The 15405-nt window shown below is 32.8% G+C and overlaps 2 protein-coding genes across 2 annotated transcripts; one reads left to right on the forward strand and one right to left on the reverse strand.

Moving 5' to 3' along the window:
* The first annotated feature begins 3091 nt into the window (after positions 1-3091).
* LOC111028232 lies at positions 3092-6201 on the forward strand. Its single transcript, XM_022306788.1, has 6 exons — positions 3092-3266; positions 3370-3545; positions 5142-5518; positions 5642-5692; positions 5775-5906; positions 5994-6201. The coding sequence occupies exons 1-6, from the start codon at positions 3092-3094 to the stop codon at positions 6148-6150; spliced, it is 1068 nt and encodes a 355-aa protein (XP_022162480.1). The 3' UTR covers positions 6151-6201.
* Positions 6202-13045: 6844 nt separating this feature from the next.
* Positions 13046-15405, reverse strand: LOC111028224 (enhancer of split mgamma protein-like). The gene is made up of 2 exons (XM_022306781.1): positions 15050-15405; positions 13046-14435 (listed from the first exon to the last, which is right to left on the reverse strand). Exons 1-2 carry the CDS (start codon positions 15107-15109, stop codon positions 13815-13817), a joined length of 681 nt encoding a protein of 226 aa, XP_022162473.1. The 5' UTR covers positions 15110-15405; the 3' UTR covers positions 13046-13814.

Raw genomic sequence — 15405 nt, forward strand, 5'->3', positions numbered from 1 at the left:
CTTTGGCCATTTGTGAACAACATTTGAACATACTTCACGACACATATTAAACCAGTCAGTAACTGTCACTTGCCCTCTTTCTGTTAAAGTGGCCGTTGTAGTCAAAAAAATATCCGATACGAAAAAAACTAATTCTAAAATTTCGATAAATTTGAGATTACTTTTAGACTTATTGTTCAAGTCCTCATAATGAAAAAATTTGTTACCCTGCCGTATACTACGCGTGGTCTGATATCCTTTTTTTTGCAACGAACGACAGGACGAAGGTCACCTCCTCGATCTCGTTTTCTAGCATTAACCATTTCTGAACCACACTTTTGACATGGCAATGTTTCTTCGACAGTATCTAATAAACTGGGCTCCATTAAAAAAACAGTGGCATCCTCTTCACTCTTTGCGACAGTCAAATAAAAATCTTTTAATTGACTAACAATTTGCAAATCTTCGTGATGTTGACAAAATTTGAATTTCAAATGCTCATAAAAAAATCCTGCTTATGTATATTAAATATTTTTTAATTTGCTATAATAATGAATGTTGATGATGAATCTTATATTAAATGTTCATGCTGTTTGCCAAACAATTTTCTTACCGATATTCATAGAAATGAAACAAAAAAAAGAGTTCAATTTGGAATATTTTTTAATTACTCGAAAATAGACAAAATATTTTAAATGATGATAACATAAGAAAATCCATTTTGTCAAAAACTGGTTTTACACAATAATAATTTCCATTTTTTTCCTAATTTAATTTTTGTTTTCCCGATTGCTCCCTTCCAAGTATATTCAATCGCTGTGCGCAGAAATAAGAATCTAAAATATTAGAGTGAGTACTCATTAGTTATTTATTTATTTTTTGATTATGTCAACCATAACGACTAAACACTATAAAGTTGTGGACACATATATACATTTTGAATACATACAGTTATAGTTATTTTATTTATATATATAATTATTAGGGTTCGGGACTTGTTGCATTTGCATATTGTTTAATAATGACTGCAGAATAGTCTAAGTAAGATATAAATTATTTGTTGTGTAAAAAGTGTCAATAAAAAGTCAAAACGGATTGACATATAAACATTTTAATTGCATATTTTCGCATATTTCGTCACTTTCGAAGCAAAACGCATATTTGACAAATTTTGGCAATTTTATTGGTATTCATACCATATTTACGCAGTTTTCGTATTATGTTAAGAGAATTTATTTTAAAGGTTAATATTATTTTTTATTGGTCATTGACCTAATCATAGAACTAGTCAGAACAGGGCAACTACGGAAATACCTAATTGTTATTTTGCATATTATTAACTAGATTTGGCAATACCTAATTGTTCCTGCATAAAATATCGGTTATTGACTTATCGTTTATACTGTTATACAATTAAAAATGGTTATTTTATGTTGGTCTACTATTATTCAATCAAAAAATGTATGTTGACACAAAAATAATATTGTATAAAATAAAATATATTTGTGCCCCTATATTGCCTACACAAAGCGCCGTCTTACTTATGTGTATTACGATAATACTATGATATTTATACTGCTGAATATTCTGACTTCACCCGTGCGCATTTTCTTAAGCAAATCATACATAGTATAATATATGCTTTGTAGGACATAGGTGTATCTATGTTTGAGTGTACCTCAGTTCATGGACAAATCGGCGTCAGTGGCTAGGTTTGTAAAATAATTTTACCGAAGTTGGCAACTGAAAGTTGGGGATTGGATTTAGCACTTTGAATATTTTTTTTACATGGCTTAAACACTCTCTAAACTTTTTTGACATCTCTTAAAACAATCTCCAAGATTTTCGTCTAATTCAATTGAATATATAAGCTACACACATACCTATAGGTATTTGTTTTAACTTTTAAGATATAGTTGCACAACTTGAGCATTAGAGGAACTACTATTCCAAATTTCAGGTACTTATGCCTTGCAGTTTTTGAGATGTAGCGATAAATGAGTGAGTGGTAAGTGGTATATAGATTGTATATAATATATACTCAACACCTGAAGTGAATTGTCTTTTCTTTTTATTTAAAGTTTTCTTGACAAACTTATTGCTTACAGTATTAGAATTTAGAATCAGACATTTTTCAACAGTTCTTATACAGAACCTGAAATTAAATCAGGGTTAATTAAATTAAATCTGCGAATCAAGCGAGGGCGTAGATCTAAGTTATAATTATTATTATGAAAGTATACTGAATAGTTGAATAGTATGGAAAACTATCAGTTTGTTTTCCCTCATTTTGCACCAATTTTTGCTTAAACTGTTTTTATAAAATATTTTATTATGGTTAACTCTTAACTCTGAGGTATCGCCCAAATATTTTAATATTACTACATTTTCACATATTACATACTAAGTTACACACGACTATAACAAATTCTAAGTTACGGTTGAAAATCTATCGTTTATCGAGAAACCTGTCGGTAAGTCATCGGACCAGACATGATCAGTCTCTCTATATAGTCCCGGCATGAGATAAAATATTTTAAATGTTGCCTAGATTATAAGCATTATTAATCATTTCAAATCCAATAATGTTATAACTTATAAGTTCTGGTCTTGTATATTTTGAGTTTGATACAAAAATGACGAAAAAACTTTTCATATGTAAATTAATTTAGTTGACATGAAGTATTTGTGAATATACTGATGTGACTGGTGTAGCATGGCCGTAACATGGGGCGGGTAAGAGGTTCAAACCCACATTACAGCATAGGAAATTAAGTAGTTTTATATTCAAGTTCGTATATTTGTATTCTCATTCAAAATTATAATTATGTATAAAATATTTAATGTAAGCTTTATATCGAAATTCGTTCGTTTAAAACTTTATACTATTATTTTTTAATGTTATATATTGCTGCAGGCTCAAGACAAAATTAATATTGTGACACGTATTCACACGTATAAGACTCGTTTCCCCACAACAAGCCAAACACTTCATGGTAAATAACGACATCGTTTACAGATTAAATTAAATACTTACAGTTCAAAATTGCTATTTGTTTAAAAGTTACTATACAAGGGAACTCATATATCAAATCAATGTTTGAATATCATCATGACTGAACAGCTCAATGAATCACCCGAAAAGATTCGGAGCGAGGCACGACAGCCCAGTATCGCCGTAGACCCGAGACTTCAGAAGTCCCATGAGTCGGACGATTTGGAAAACGATTATCAGTTTTTCCGAACTTTGGTCAAAAACAACATATTTCAATTGACTGACGTCTCGGGTACAGCAGACACAATACAATTTATACTTTCACCGATCGGTGATAGTATTATTAAGCTATTATTTTGTTTTTGTGTGACGACATACTATATTGTTTGACGCAGACCAACGAGCGATTTCAACTTGGTTGCACAAATGCGACGAGGAACATGACAAGTCGTTAAAATGCGGGATAATCAAACTGATGTTGGTGTCACTTCAGCACCCCCGAGGTAATATGAAATTGTTTAGACATTCGGCCCCGAAAAACCTGCCGTACCTGGTAAACACACCGAATTACGTGAGTACCAATATACTACAGTAATATATAATACAATACAATAGTACCTACGTACCCAGTGGCGTACATACGGGGGGAGGGTACGGGTTCAACCCCCCCCCCCCAGGAATAAAAAAAATTAAAAAATTGATATTATTGAAGTATTTCTTAGTATTAATCATCCGTGTATACACAAACTTACGTCAAAATAATGACTATTGAGTATACACTATACTTTACCAACAACGGAAAAAGATTTCATAACGAAATTGTGGGTGCCGTAAATTAATCAGAATAGACATTAAATGTCATCAAATTTTGATCGTACACAGTCAGTTAGTTGCGTGCGGACATAAATACATATTAATATTGTCGTTATCTCGACCGACTCGATCGGACAACGGAGAAAAAACCGATTGCGTTATAAATTATAATCGTTGAATTTCGCGTGAACGACAATAATACTGTGAAATGGATTCTATTTTTATAGCACTAACGTAAATGATCATGTTAAACATTTTTGCTATATAATATTATGAAGTTTTCGTTCATTTTGTTTCTGTTCTATTCTGCCGTTGGAGAAGTTTAAATCGTTGACATGAATTTAACTCCATTAACCATAGGTAAGTATTTAGATAAGATTAGTTAGAGTTTATAACATTAAAATTGTTTAGTAACAAAACATTAAACATTTAAACTATTAAAATGTATTATAAATACACAATACTGGGTAAGTTAATGATTTTTTTAAACTCAGTTAAGTTAATATGCAAACAAATATACTATAATAAATTGTATTTTTAAGTACAGAAGTTTTAGATTTTAGTGTTGGTATTTATTTTTTCCCGAAATATTATATTTTATAACAATAATATTATAGCATAATATATAGGTAATAATGTTTTATTATCATTATCATTCGATATATTTTAGGTTTTGAAGGTAAAATAAACAGTAATCATGGCTGAAAAATTATTAAAAAAATTAATAATATAATATATATAATATTCTATACTCGTATATGCTATGTGCATATTAAATAGTATTTTACTGCCATGAGTTATGTAAACCTTTGTATTTGTTTTGTTATTTTGTCTATTAATATTTATACGTGTAATGTGTTTGATTGTTAGAAAAATGGGAAGTTTTAAAGAGGAAGGTGTTGGTTATTTTTTTGTAAAAACGCCTCAGAGTAAATTTGAATGTACGCCACTATACGTACCTATAATTGAAGCCTGGACACAAACATTAATTTATAAATAATTAAAAATAAATTTAATACAATTATTATTATTGACAATGCATATTCTATGAACATTTACTTTTTATTATTTTAAACCATATTACTGGCAAGTATTAAAAAAAAAACTTAAGTTAGTTGTAAGTTTCCAAATAACTTAAATTTGATTGAGTTTAAAAAAATAGGATAACTATAAACTTTAAATTTTTCAAAATATCTAATATCAGCTTAACTTTAAATGTTTTTGGTTATGGTTGTGGTTACGGTATTGAAAAGTGAAAAGCCCTAGGTTTAAAAAAAACAGTTTTGAACCCGGGTCAATGGTTATTACCAATATTATTATTATGATAATTCTTCACTCAAAATCGATCTTACAGCTCAGAGAATTGGTCGAAGACATGTTGAAGAACTTCGATTCCGACTCGGACACCGACGACGAAGTTTCCCGCCCTCATCGCTGCCGCCATCGGACCACCTGCACGAACACTGCCGCCGTGTCGCCGGACATGACCAGTGTCGCCACAGCGTTCGCCGACGACCGCAGCGTGCAAGCATTCTACGCCAGGTCCGATCACACGGTGGACACGTGGCGTCTGCCCAACAGCTTCCGGTTTCCGGTGCACAGTCGTTCGGCGTCCCGATGGGAAAAGGCGCTAACGACCGACTGCCCATTGTGGGCCCGAGTGACCAATTCCACTAAAACTGTGAAGAAAAACATCATAAAGGACTGGGATTTACCAGTTTTCTTACCAGAGTATGTTTTCCCACGATAAATATTAAATATAAATAAATAAATATTATACTCCCGTCCTGAATCCGTTTTTTAATATCGTTTTTTTATATTTTGCGATGTGTGTTGGCATCTTATTTAATATAGCGATGGTAAACCGTGGAAAACACCGAAATGGAATACCAGCGAATCCGATCTGTAAACAAAATACAAAATATACAACATTTATCATCACATCATCACAACATGTTCCTATAATATCATTTATCGTTACTTGTAGGAGTCCGATGGAACAAAAATGTCGTGGGTTAATGTCAGAGCAAATATCACCAGAGGACAACGAATTTCGGTGGTACGAGCACAGTCGGTTGGACGGCAGCTTGAGACCTATGGCTCAATTTGGTATCGATAAGTACGTACAAAATGGTCATTTTTAAGTTTTAATTTCTATGTACTTGTAAAACAAATACATTTAAATAGTCTTAATTTCGTCATTTAGGAACGTACGCGGTCAAGACAAAAACCAATCGGAATTGGACGAACGAGCTATTAACGTGACAAACAAAATATATCCAGAAAATATTCGAATCTTTGTCGATCCACGTCTTATCGCCGAGGTGGTTGGTATAGACCCAACGGACCGACGGGAATCGTGACGACTGTAGGTTGATACCGGAATGACAGAAAAAAAAAATTGATAGTCAGCAGTGGAAGTGTAGGTAGCTTATAATTTATAAATAATTTGACAGTTATTTGTCCTAATATTTTACCCAGTATTAAAGTATCAAACATTTTCAGAATCTCAACACTAAATTAGGAGACGATGACGCGCCCACCCAACAACAAATCGACGTGACAAGTCTATTACACCGTCTCGTGACTATCCGTCCACTTCGCAATTGTCGTACTGCTTGCACGTACGTGACCAAGTCCAAAGTTGTGCTGTCTGTCTAACAGGTGGTAAGCCCGTCGAAGACTCACGTGTGAACTCGGACAACCGGAGCTCGATGGGTTCGCAACCGTTAGGTTCACCGTTGGACTGACGACGACAGTACACGTCAGCCGAATCGTCGAGGCGTCCTAGTAGTGCCAGTCGACGGCTAGTTTGGTTATTTATTTATTAAAAAAGTATGAGATAAGACCGTTACATGTATAAATATAGTCCCAATATGTATAAATGGAGCTCATGTTACAGCTTTAATCGTACTCATTCCTTGGGCCACAGTTTATCATCACCTCCAACCTAATACCATCATACAACTCCAATGGCATATTAGGTACCTTATAAATAAAATAGATGCATGGAATTTTCTGGTGCTATTTGGTCGGAGTATAGTTGATAGCGGTGACATCCAGTGGGATGAGGCCGAGAACTTTTAAATAAAATTAGGTACATTTTTTTAACGTTTTATATTGCGTTGTTTTTGTACCATTTATGTTGTATATTTATTTCAAACTTTGTGTCGAAATATTATGGAGTGGGCTGTAAAAACTATTCCCCCCCCCTGACTGACCCACGTTCCTTATATCCCCCCCCCCCCCCCCCCCAACAAAAATACAACAATTACGAATTTTAGGCATCACGTTTGTAATTCCTTTAAGATGATTGTGATTCCCTTTTATCTTTTTAGACGTCTTAAGCTTATCGATGACTCCGTTAATTGTCGTCCATCAACTATATTACACGTCTCGTCACGTCTGTGTTATCGCGACCGCGTATTACCTCGATTGTACATTAATTATATACGTCCGGTTTGTTATTATTATTTTGTTTATTATATTTTAGTTTTTTATTTTGCAACTTGTCATCAAACATATTTATTATTTTATACTCACTGAAGGTTGCCGTGATTTATGTTTACAGTTTGCATTAAGTTATTATATTTGTTATTTTAGTGATTTTTACTTTATAGTTACATAGTAAACAAATATAGTGGTTAATTAGTAGTAGATAATTAAACAACATTTTTTATCGTTATCATTTTTAAGTTGTTTACTCTTTTTAATGAAAACATTCATTTTTATTTCATATTCCTAAGCAAAATATGATTTGGAGTATTTCAATCTGCAATCTGTTAATACTAGACAAGTAATTGATTCATAAGTATTTAAAGTTTTTTTCATTTTGAAACCAACGACGAAGTATTTTGAATATAAGTAACCGATCCACTCGCCGCTCGTCAAAACATTAAATAAGTCTTATACTTAACTCATAAACTAACTAGTCCAAAATTCAAATTTTATTTATCTAAGTATTCCCAAAAAAATATTCTGCTCTGGAATAAGGAATTAAAATCGAATATTATCGTACAACAATTGAAAATGATAACGATACAAAATAATTAAAATATATTCTCTAGATAAATGTTGTTTTAACTACTTAAAATAATGCAATATAATATTTTTTTAAATCATTAGCTTCAAAAGAAGTTTTTAAACAATGAGTGTCTTGAAATGAATGTATCATAATTGTAATGAATCACCCGGTTTGTACATTTTGTATGGACCTACACTAAAAAAACGTATGTATGTTCGTAGCACACTTTGATAATAACCCAAATATGAATAAAAATTAAAAGTGAACCTTGGCAGCATGGTGGTCTTACATGATATGAATTTTAATGACGATGTGTTAAATTCATCGTTTACATACCTAGCCAGGTTAGGTTAAGTTAGGTATGCATTGAAAAGGTTAATAATAATACAAATAAATATACAAATTTAATAAATGTTTATTTCCATGGCTGGTCAAATACCGTATATTCTCAATGTATTTTATCATAATTTTTTATACCATATGCTTTTAAAAATATCGTAATGTACAAATGTAACTTATTTTTTCTTAATCACAAACCTCATAGGCACTGTCTACACTAGAATTGTGGTAAATAGCGAAGTGTGGTTTCCTGCGCAATATCAACGCCGTTGGCTATATAATATCCGAAGGAAAAAATTACACTGTTGTTAATGCCGTTATAAGACTTAATATGATATGGCATGGGCGCAGATAATTCACCTTTTGCAGCAAATAATGATGATTAATCGCACCATTTTATATTTTAGTGTGATCCTTGCGCCCCAGAGTAGCCCGCAATTGCTCTCCGAGGGTTATGGACACTGCGACCAAACTAAAAAAAACATAAAAAACCATACTTGTAGAATTGTTGTTACAGGCAGTCCTAAAAAGTGTGTACAAATGGGAAGGAAGATGTTTTTTTTAAAGTTTGATTTGACTCAATCAGCATATATACCTTAAAACAATCCGGGACTCAGTATTATTTATAGTCCAGGTGCGACCGTTCGGGATGCAACGTGGCCGTCGGTTAGGTATCGTTAAATAGATACATTCGAAGTTAATCATTTCCAAAATTTTAAAAATTCTTACTATGTATAAATCATTTTTAAAATCATGAAAAACTGATCAAGGTTTTTTGTTACTTGAAATAGTTAAGCTGAAATCCATTATTACTTAGTAGTATTTTGGGACTCACTAATCACGACTCAAGTGCTGATGCAACTGACACAAAAGTTACAAATGATAAATTTATCATAAAATCGATCAACGATAAAATATTATTTCAGATTTTATAGTTACCCAATAAATGGCAACGTTGCACGATTTTCACTTGTTTTAAATGATTTGGGGCGCAAATGGGTTTGGGCGCAAGTGGGTTGCACCGTTATATTTAATTTCATAATATTATAATATGTGTATTATAAGAAATTCAAACGCCCGTATATAAAATACTCAATTTATACGGTGCTTTGCGACAAGGCTTTCCGGATTGTATACTTAGTATGGATTAGGACATTATAGGTAACTATATACATTAACGATACCTACATATTAATGTGTTTATCAGGTTTTGAAATATCAATATAATTTGAATTATATAATATAATATATAGGTAGTATATTATTGATAAAACGTGTTGGATCAGCAGCAGGTACCTACATAATATTATATACTACCTACTTATGTACAAAAAAAAAAAAAAATGTTCATATACTTCAAATTGTGTTATTGCATTATAGTTATGTATGTATATAATATATACTAAGAAATAGTTATAAATATTGATTATTGGGTTGACGTGTGGCGCGCCTAAATACCGCAGGTATTTATTTTTCATAAGTAGTTTGCCAAACTAATTATTTTCTTGAAGTTCGGGTTTATCGGTTATTTTTGATTCGTCGAAAAATACGTCGATTGGTTTTAACGTTGTTTTATTAAAGTATTAGATCCACGTTTTGGCCAATCGAATCTCGACAAAAGTACGTATGGGTGCATGCACGTGGTGTGTTGTAACTCGATTTAAACATAGGTGGATGGATAATAAAATATATGTCGATAAAACACGTTAAGCACGTCATATGTACGCGTATACGTAGGACAACAAACGACAATTAAGATTGGACTCATTTACATAGTATATATTATGTACGGGTAAACGACATTATAATATATTAGACGGTCTCCTGTTATTAATCGAATTTACTTAGGTTTAAAGATAATTTTGAATGTCCACACGTAGTGTTAAAATGTGCTGCAGGTGTAGATTTATATAACGCCTACCTACGTAAAGTGTAAAATATACGTACACATATATATATACATTGGTACAAGAGTACACAACGAGTATTTCAATATTTGTGCAAGGTATATATATATAATACAGGTACACTACCTATATGTATGTATATATATGTATATATGTACTATAGGTACACTACCTATATGTTTATGTATATATATACGTACCCACTCGTTTGATGTCTACGAAGAACATAATAATATTTAGTGTCTGCGAGCGCGCACAACCGTCGTAGATTAATAATTATTAATACCCGCGATTATGTTGTAGTATATGTCACTATGTAAGTAAACATTACTATCGGTTTTCTAACAGGAACACATTTTTACGTCAATAATAAAACAACACTCTGTACATAATACAGTACATATATGTATGTATATTTAATATAATAATCTATTAAATACTTAATACTATTATACTATATTATGCTGTTCTACACGTATATAACATAATATGCGCGGATTGAGGGAAGTGAAACAATAAAACGATTATATTATAATTGTAATTGTGATGTCGGAAAATCTCATCGGCGTTTCGGTCGGGGGTATCTTCGATTTTGATTTTCAGTTTATTGTCATTAATTAAATAATTATAGGCGGTCACATATTATTATGTATATAGGTACCGATATACCAATCCATATATACCTAGGTAATGCATGATAATCTATGTTTATGAGTTTAATAACACGCTTACATAGATATACTGTAAATAGGTTTTGATTTGCGGTGGTGTATAGGTTTTTTTTTTTTTGGATTTTTCACATACCTAGTTTGAAGTCATGATAAAACAAAATTGTTGCAAAAAATATATACTATATTATTTTTCATGGTTTGTAATTGTTTGCTTTTTTTGATCAACAACATACATTTTTAATTTCACATTCCTAAGTAGAACATTTTCTTGAATGTAGAGAAAATCGACTTTTGATCGAGTAGAGGTAATTAATCGTATGTAGATACCTAACTTATAAGTTTTACGTATTTTAAGTTAGATGAGTGGAGTATCATATACACATATTTTGCGAGGTCCGTTGCATAACTCCACTCCACTCATTTAAACACTTTAAATACTTCTTATAGTGAGTTATAATAACTTATAACTAATTAAACTCCTCGTTCGAAATTATGTATTTTATATGTAAGTACCTATCGAAATTCTCAGAGAAATAATATGTATATAGGAAATTAAACATGTTTCCCGTTATTAAAAAAAATAATGACTTCAAATGAAGTAAACATTTTTAAAAAGATATTTCCAAAACTTTAATACTTTTAGAGAGAATTACTGTTTAGGTACCTTTAAAAGATTTTGTCGATTCGTACCTACTTGAATACACGGAGCATATCATATCGCATCCACCGTTTTTTAAATTTATTTGTTTAAATGCAATATTTTTTTGACGTTTGTAAGCATTTTTTACTGTGATTACTTTTCAGCGATCTGCGCGGATTTAATAATATAATATAATATATTGCGTTTTCACATATTATATCGACCGTAAAATGGCCGTCGATTGCACCCGCAAGCAATGGCAATGGATTGCAAAAATTTGCAACAGCAGACATGAAACAGCTATCCTATAAATATTAAATGTGTCAGTTTAATATGTGTGAACTTATGTGTACTATACTACACCAACGCAGGATTTTATTTATGCGCAACACACTTTCTGAAAAACAAAATATCTTTCGCGTTTTGTTTAAAAATATTATACTTGCAGTTAAAATATCAAATTATAATATTAATAATATTATTATTTATTTGTATAAAATGCGGGTACAAATTTAACGAGTAGGTACGAGTAAGAATTTTTCCTCGTTATTTTTCAATTTTTTTGTTTTATTTACAATAATTATTATCCATATAATATATGCTCAACAAAAATCGTAAGCACTAATATTTTCGCCGTCTCTGAAATGCCTTCTCGGCTGTAGATAAATTATTATAGATATAACGCGTTTATCGCATGACTTTTTGCATTAATAAAATTAATGAATCGACTCGTAAAAACAATAATAATATCGTCGTTTTCCAAATCTGTTCAAAGCAAACCGAAACTCGATTCAGTCGTTTGTTTTTGGTTTACACGTTTTGAATAAATTGCAAACTGCAATTTCGCTATCGGGTTATTGACAGTTATTATGATAAGTTATCGTATATGTTATATTTTAATTATTCTTAGGTTTAATTTTAAATAACTTTAGGTAGGTACGCAAAGTCTGAATAACGAGCACGCACTACGTCAGCAACAATAATATCATATAACCATTATTAAAAATTATTGTAATTCGCAAGTTATTTAGATTTAATATTTATGTGCTCATAGGTACTACACACGATAAGTTTTATAATCAAATAATATACACATCATAACAACGACGACGGTGGAATCGTATAAACGGATTAAAATTATTCTGAATCGATTTAGTCGTTGCCGCCAGCAGTCAGTACATCCCGATCGTATCGCAGATCAATACTGTTCTATGTCTATAGTATAAATTTGAATGGAATATTATTCCTAATCTATACCCAGTGCGGACGACGAGAAAAAAACTTAAACATTATTATTGTAATAAATTGATTTGGTCGATTTAGCCAACTATTTTACCCGTCATTCACACTGCAGGCGAGTTGTGGTAACACTTTATTTTGCAAGTCTACATACGCAAAAAATGTGGAAGTGGTAAGAACCTATTTACCCACTTAGTATAATCCAGAACAGAACCACTTGTTTTCGCGTCCATTGTGCATAATAGTATGGTACCATCACCGCGAGTGCAGAGTCTACATATATATATATATATAACAATTTAAGTATACTTATTCGACTCGATCAACTATTACCTTGTTACTTAAATCATTATACGTATTTATTTATTATATTTTATACCCGAGTATTTGGAATAGGAATGGGCACGACGTTTCTCAAATGAAAACAAACAGGTGTTATGGGTAAATAATCATAGTATTTACTAAAACATATTATATCATTATATCACAGTCTATATAAAAAAAATAACCATACACGCAGGCTATAATATTATGAATGCGTGTACAGTGTACACAGTATTATGTCACAAATAAAAATAATAAATAATATCATACGATATACTATAATACACATATAATGAATGATGAGGTAGGACGACTACCGACTACAATATTATAAATTATATATATACGAGAACAAATTAAATTTATACCATTTTTTGTTTTTTTTTTACATAGTCGTCATAATATAATAATATATTATAGTCTATATCTAAACGATGGTATATCACAGGGTCATATTTTTAAAAAATTAAAAAAAAAAATTAAACATGTTTATAAATATATTTAAATATAGTAATTATATATATATATATGAACGCGTGCGAATAAAAAAATGCCTTATAATAATTTATCAAAAACTATACGCATACAATAATATTAATAATAATATATCATATGTATGTCAAAATCTTTTCGTTCATTTAAGCGTAAAAAGTTCGATAAAACCCGTTTGCGTCCGCGTCCCGTTATACAGGCGTTTGGTTGATTTTTCCAGAGAATGTATAACATAACAAGAAAAACGATACAACATAAAGTGTAGGCAATAACAAGAAAAAAAAAATTCAAATCGAGACAAATAATAATATCGTAATGTATAAAATAATTGGTAAATCGCGCGCGCGTGTGAGTTTGTGTGGGTGTGTGGGTTACACGGCGGTTGGAAGTTTTACCAAGGTCTCCACACGGAGGCGTTGTCGTTTTTCAGGGACATGTCGACGACTTGGAGGAGTCCGGTGGAAGTGCCGTCCATCGAGTTGGGCGTCAGTGGCATCGGATACGACGAGGTGGTGCTGCCGGTAGGCGACTGGGGCGGTGGTGGTGACGAACAGGACGACGACGCCGAGGATGAAGACGAGCAGGACGCCGACGACGAGGACGAGGATGTGTCGGTGTTGAGCGTCAGTGGAGTGGCCGGTGACGAGGCTGTGGTTGTTGCCGGCCCGGTCGGTTGGATCGAGTTGAGCCTGTGGCCCAGGTGGGTCATGAGGTTGGCGCCCAAAGTGACGTCCAGGCCGGGCGTAGCGGCCAGGCATCTGGACACTTCGGACGCGCAGCGCGTGTAACCTGCGCGGAATCGGTCCATCTCGGTCACCGGGTTGCCGGAAAGCCGTTGTTGCCGGCGCAGCTTGTGGAGGTGTCGGACAGTCAGCTCGAGTATGTCAGCCTTTTCCAGTTTGCTGACGTTCTCGCCTTCAGATTGCAGGGCGACCACCATGAGTTCTTTGAGTTCATCCAGGCACCGGTTGATGCGGGCACGGCGTTTGCGTTCCAACATTGGTTTCATGACCTGATTAAAAAAAATAAAAAATTGCCGTTAGTTAAAATGTTCAAGTTAAAAGTGTTAATATATTATATAATATTAATAACAGTTTTTGAGGGCGTCGGCCGTCAGCTTAACGGAGTGCCCAACCGCGCGTTTTGTTGCCTATACACGTGCGCCGCCGCGATCGACACTACACGGTTTCTCGTTAACGACGGTTATTTCGAATAATTTAAATTATTTTACTTTTTATTATTTTTTCTAGACCCTATATTCTATTGTAATAAAATTGATTTTCGAGGAATTTTTTTCTATTATTACAAATCTAACATGACGATTACTCTGATTTTTATTTGAATTTTTTTTTTACAATTGAAAAATAAAATAAGACCGAACACACTTAACGATAGTTTTTACTTCTAATAATTGTTTATTAATTGAAGCGTTTATATATTTTTTTTTTTTATAAAAAAATACGTTATGGTAAAAAAAAAAAAATTGACTCGTTCCGAATTTAAATCGTTTAAATCTCCGACGGCGAGGAGAAATGAGTAAAATAAAAAAAAAAACAAAAACTGGGCATTGCGGCCGAGTACTATAATAACAAGAGCAACGGTATAATATAGGAAAATCGTAATTACCTTTCTGTATTGGTAAGTCCTGGAGACGGGTTGTTGCATTTCAGTGGCGACAGAAGACATGACGACGATTGTTGACGAATTCGGACGTAGAGTAGGTATTGTGTAAAATAATTGTAATGAACCACTGTCGTAGATTCAAAACGAAATCGCACTGATCGTAACACGAACGCGTCGGTGAAACGATTAAAATAAAAATAATAATCACTGTGATAATAAAAAATTATTATTATTATCGGTGACGACGAGAGCAGGAGCAGGAGCAGCAGTAGCAATAGACCTGTACGCAGCGACTGAGCGCGAGAGACGTGTGCGTGCCGGCGGACGGTGTCGGAATGCGGTGTGCCGGGCACCGGGTG

Source organism: Myzus persicae, unplaced genomic scaffold, assembly GCF_001856785.1.
Source record: "Myzus persicae strain clone G006 unplaced genomic scaffold, MPER_G0061.0, whole genome shotgun sequence".
NCBI classification, from domain to species: Eukaryota; Metazoa; Arthropoda; class Insecta; order Hemiptera; family Aphididae; genus Myzus; species Myzus persicae.

Bases quoted from the DNA above. Each gene is read 5' to 3' on its own strand.
- LOC111028224 (XM_022306781.1), bottom strand. From the start codon at position 15,109: ATGTCTTCTGTCGCCACTGAAATGCAACAACCCGTCTCCAGGACTTAC. The intron at 14,436-15,049 runs GTAATTACGATT...TTTTTTAATCAG, and splicing joins GGACTTACCAATACAGAAAG to GTCATGAAACCAATGTTGGA.
- LOC111028232 (XM_022306788.1), top strand. From the start codon at position 3,092: ATGACTGAACAGCTCAATGAATCACCCGAAAAGATTCGGAGCGAGGCA. The intron at 5,519-5,641 runs GTATGTTTTCCC...TATTTAATATAG, and splicing joins TTACCAGTTTTCTTACCAGA to CGATGGTAAACCGTGGAAAA. The intron at 5,693-5,774 runs GTAAACAAAATA...CGTTACTTGTAG, and splicing joins AATACCAGCGAATCCGATCT to GAGTCCGATGGAACAAAAAT.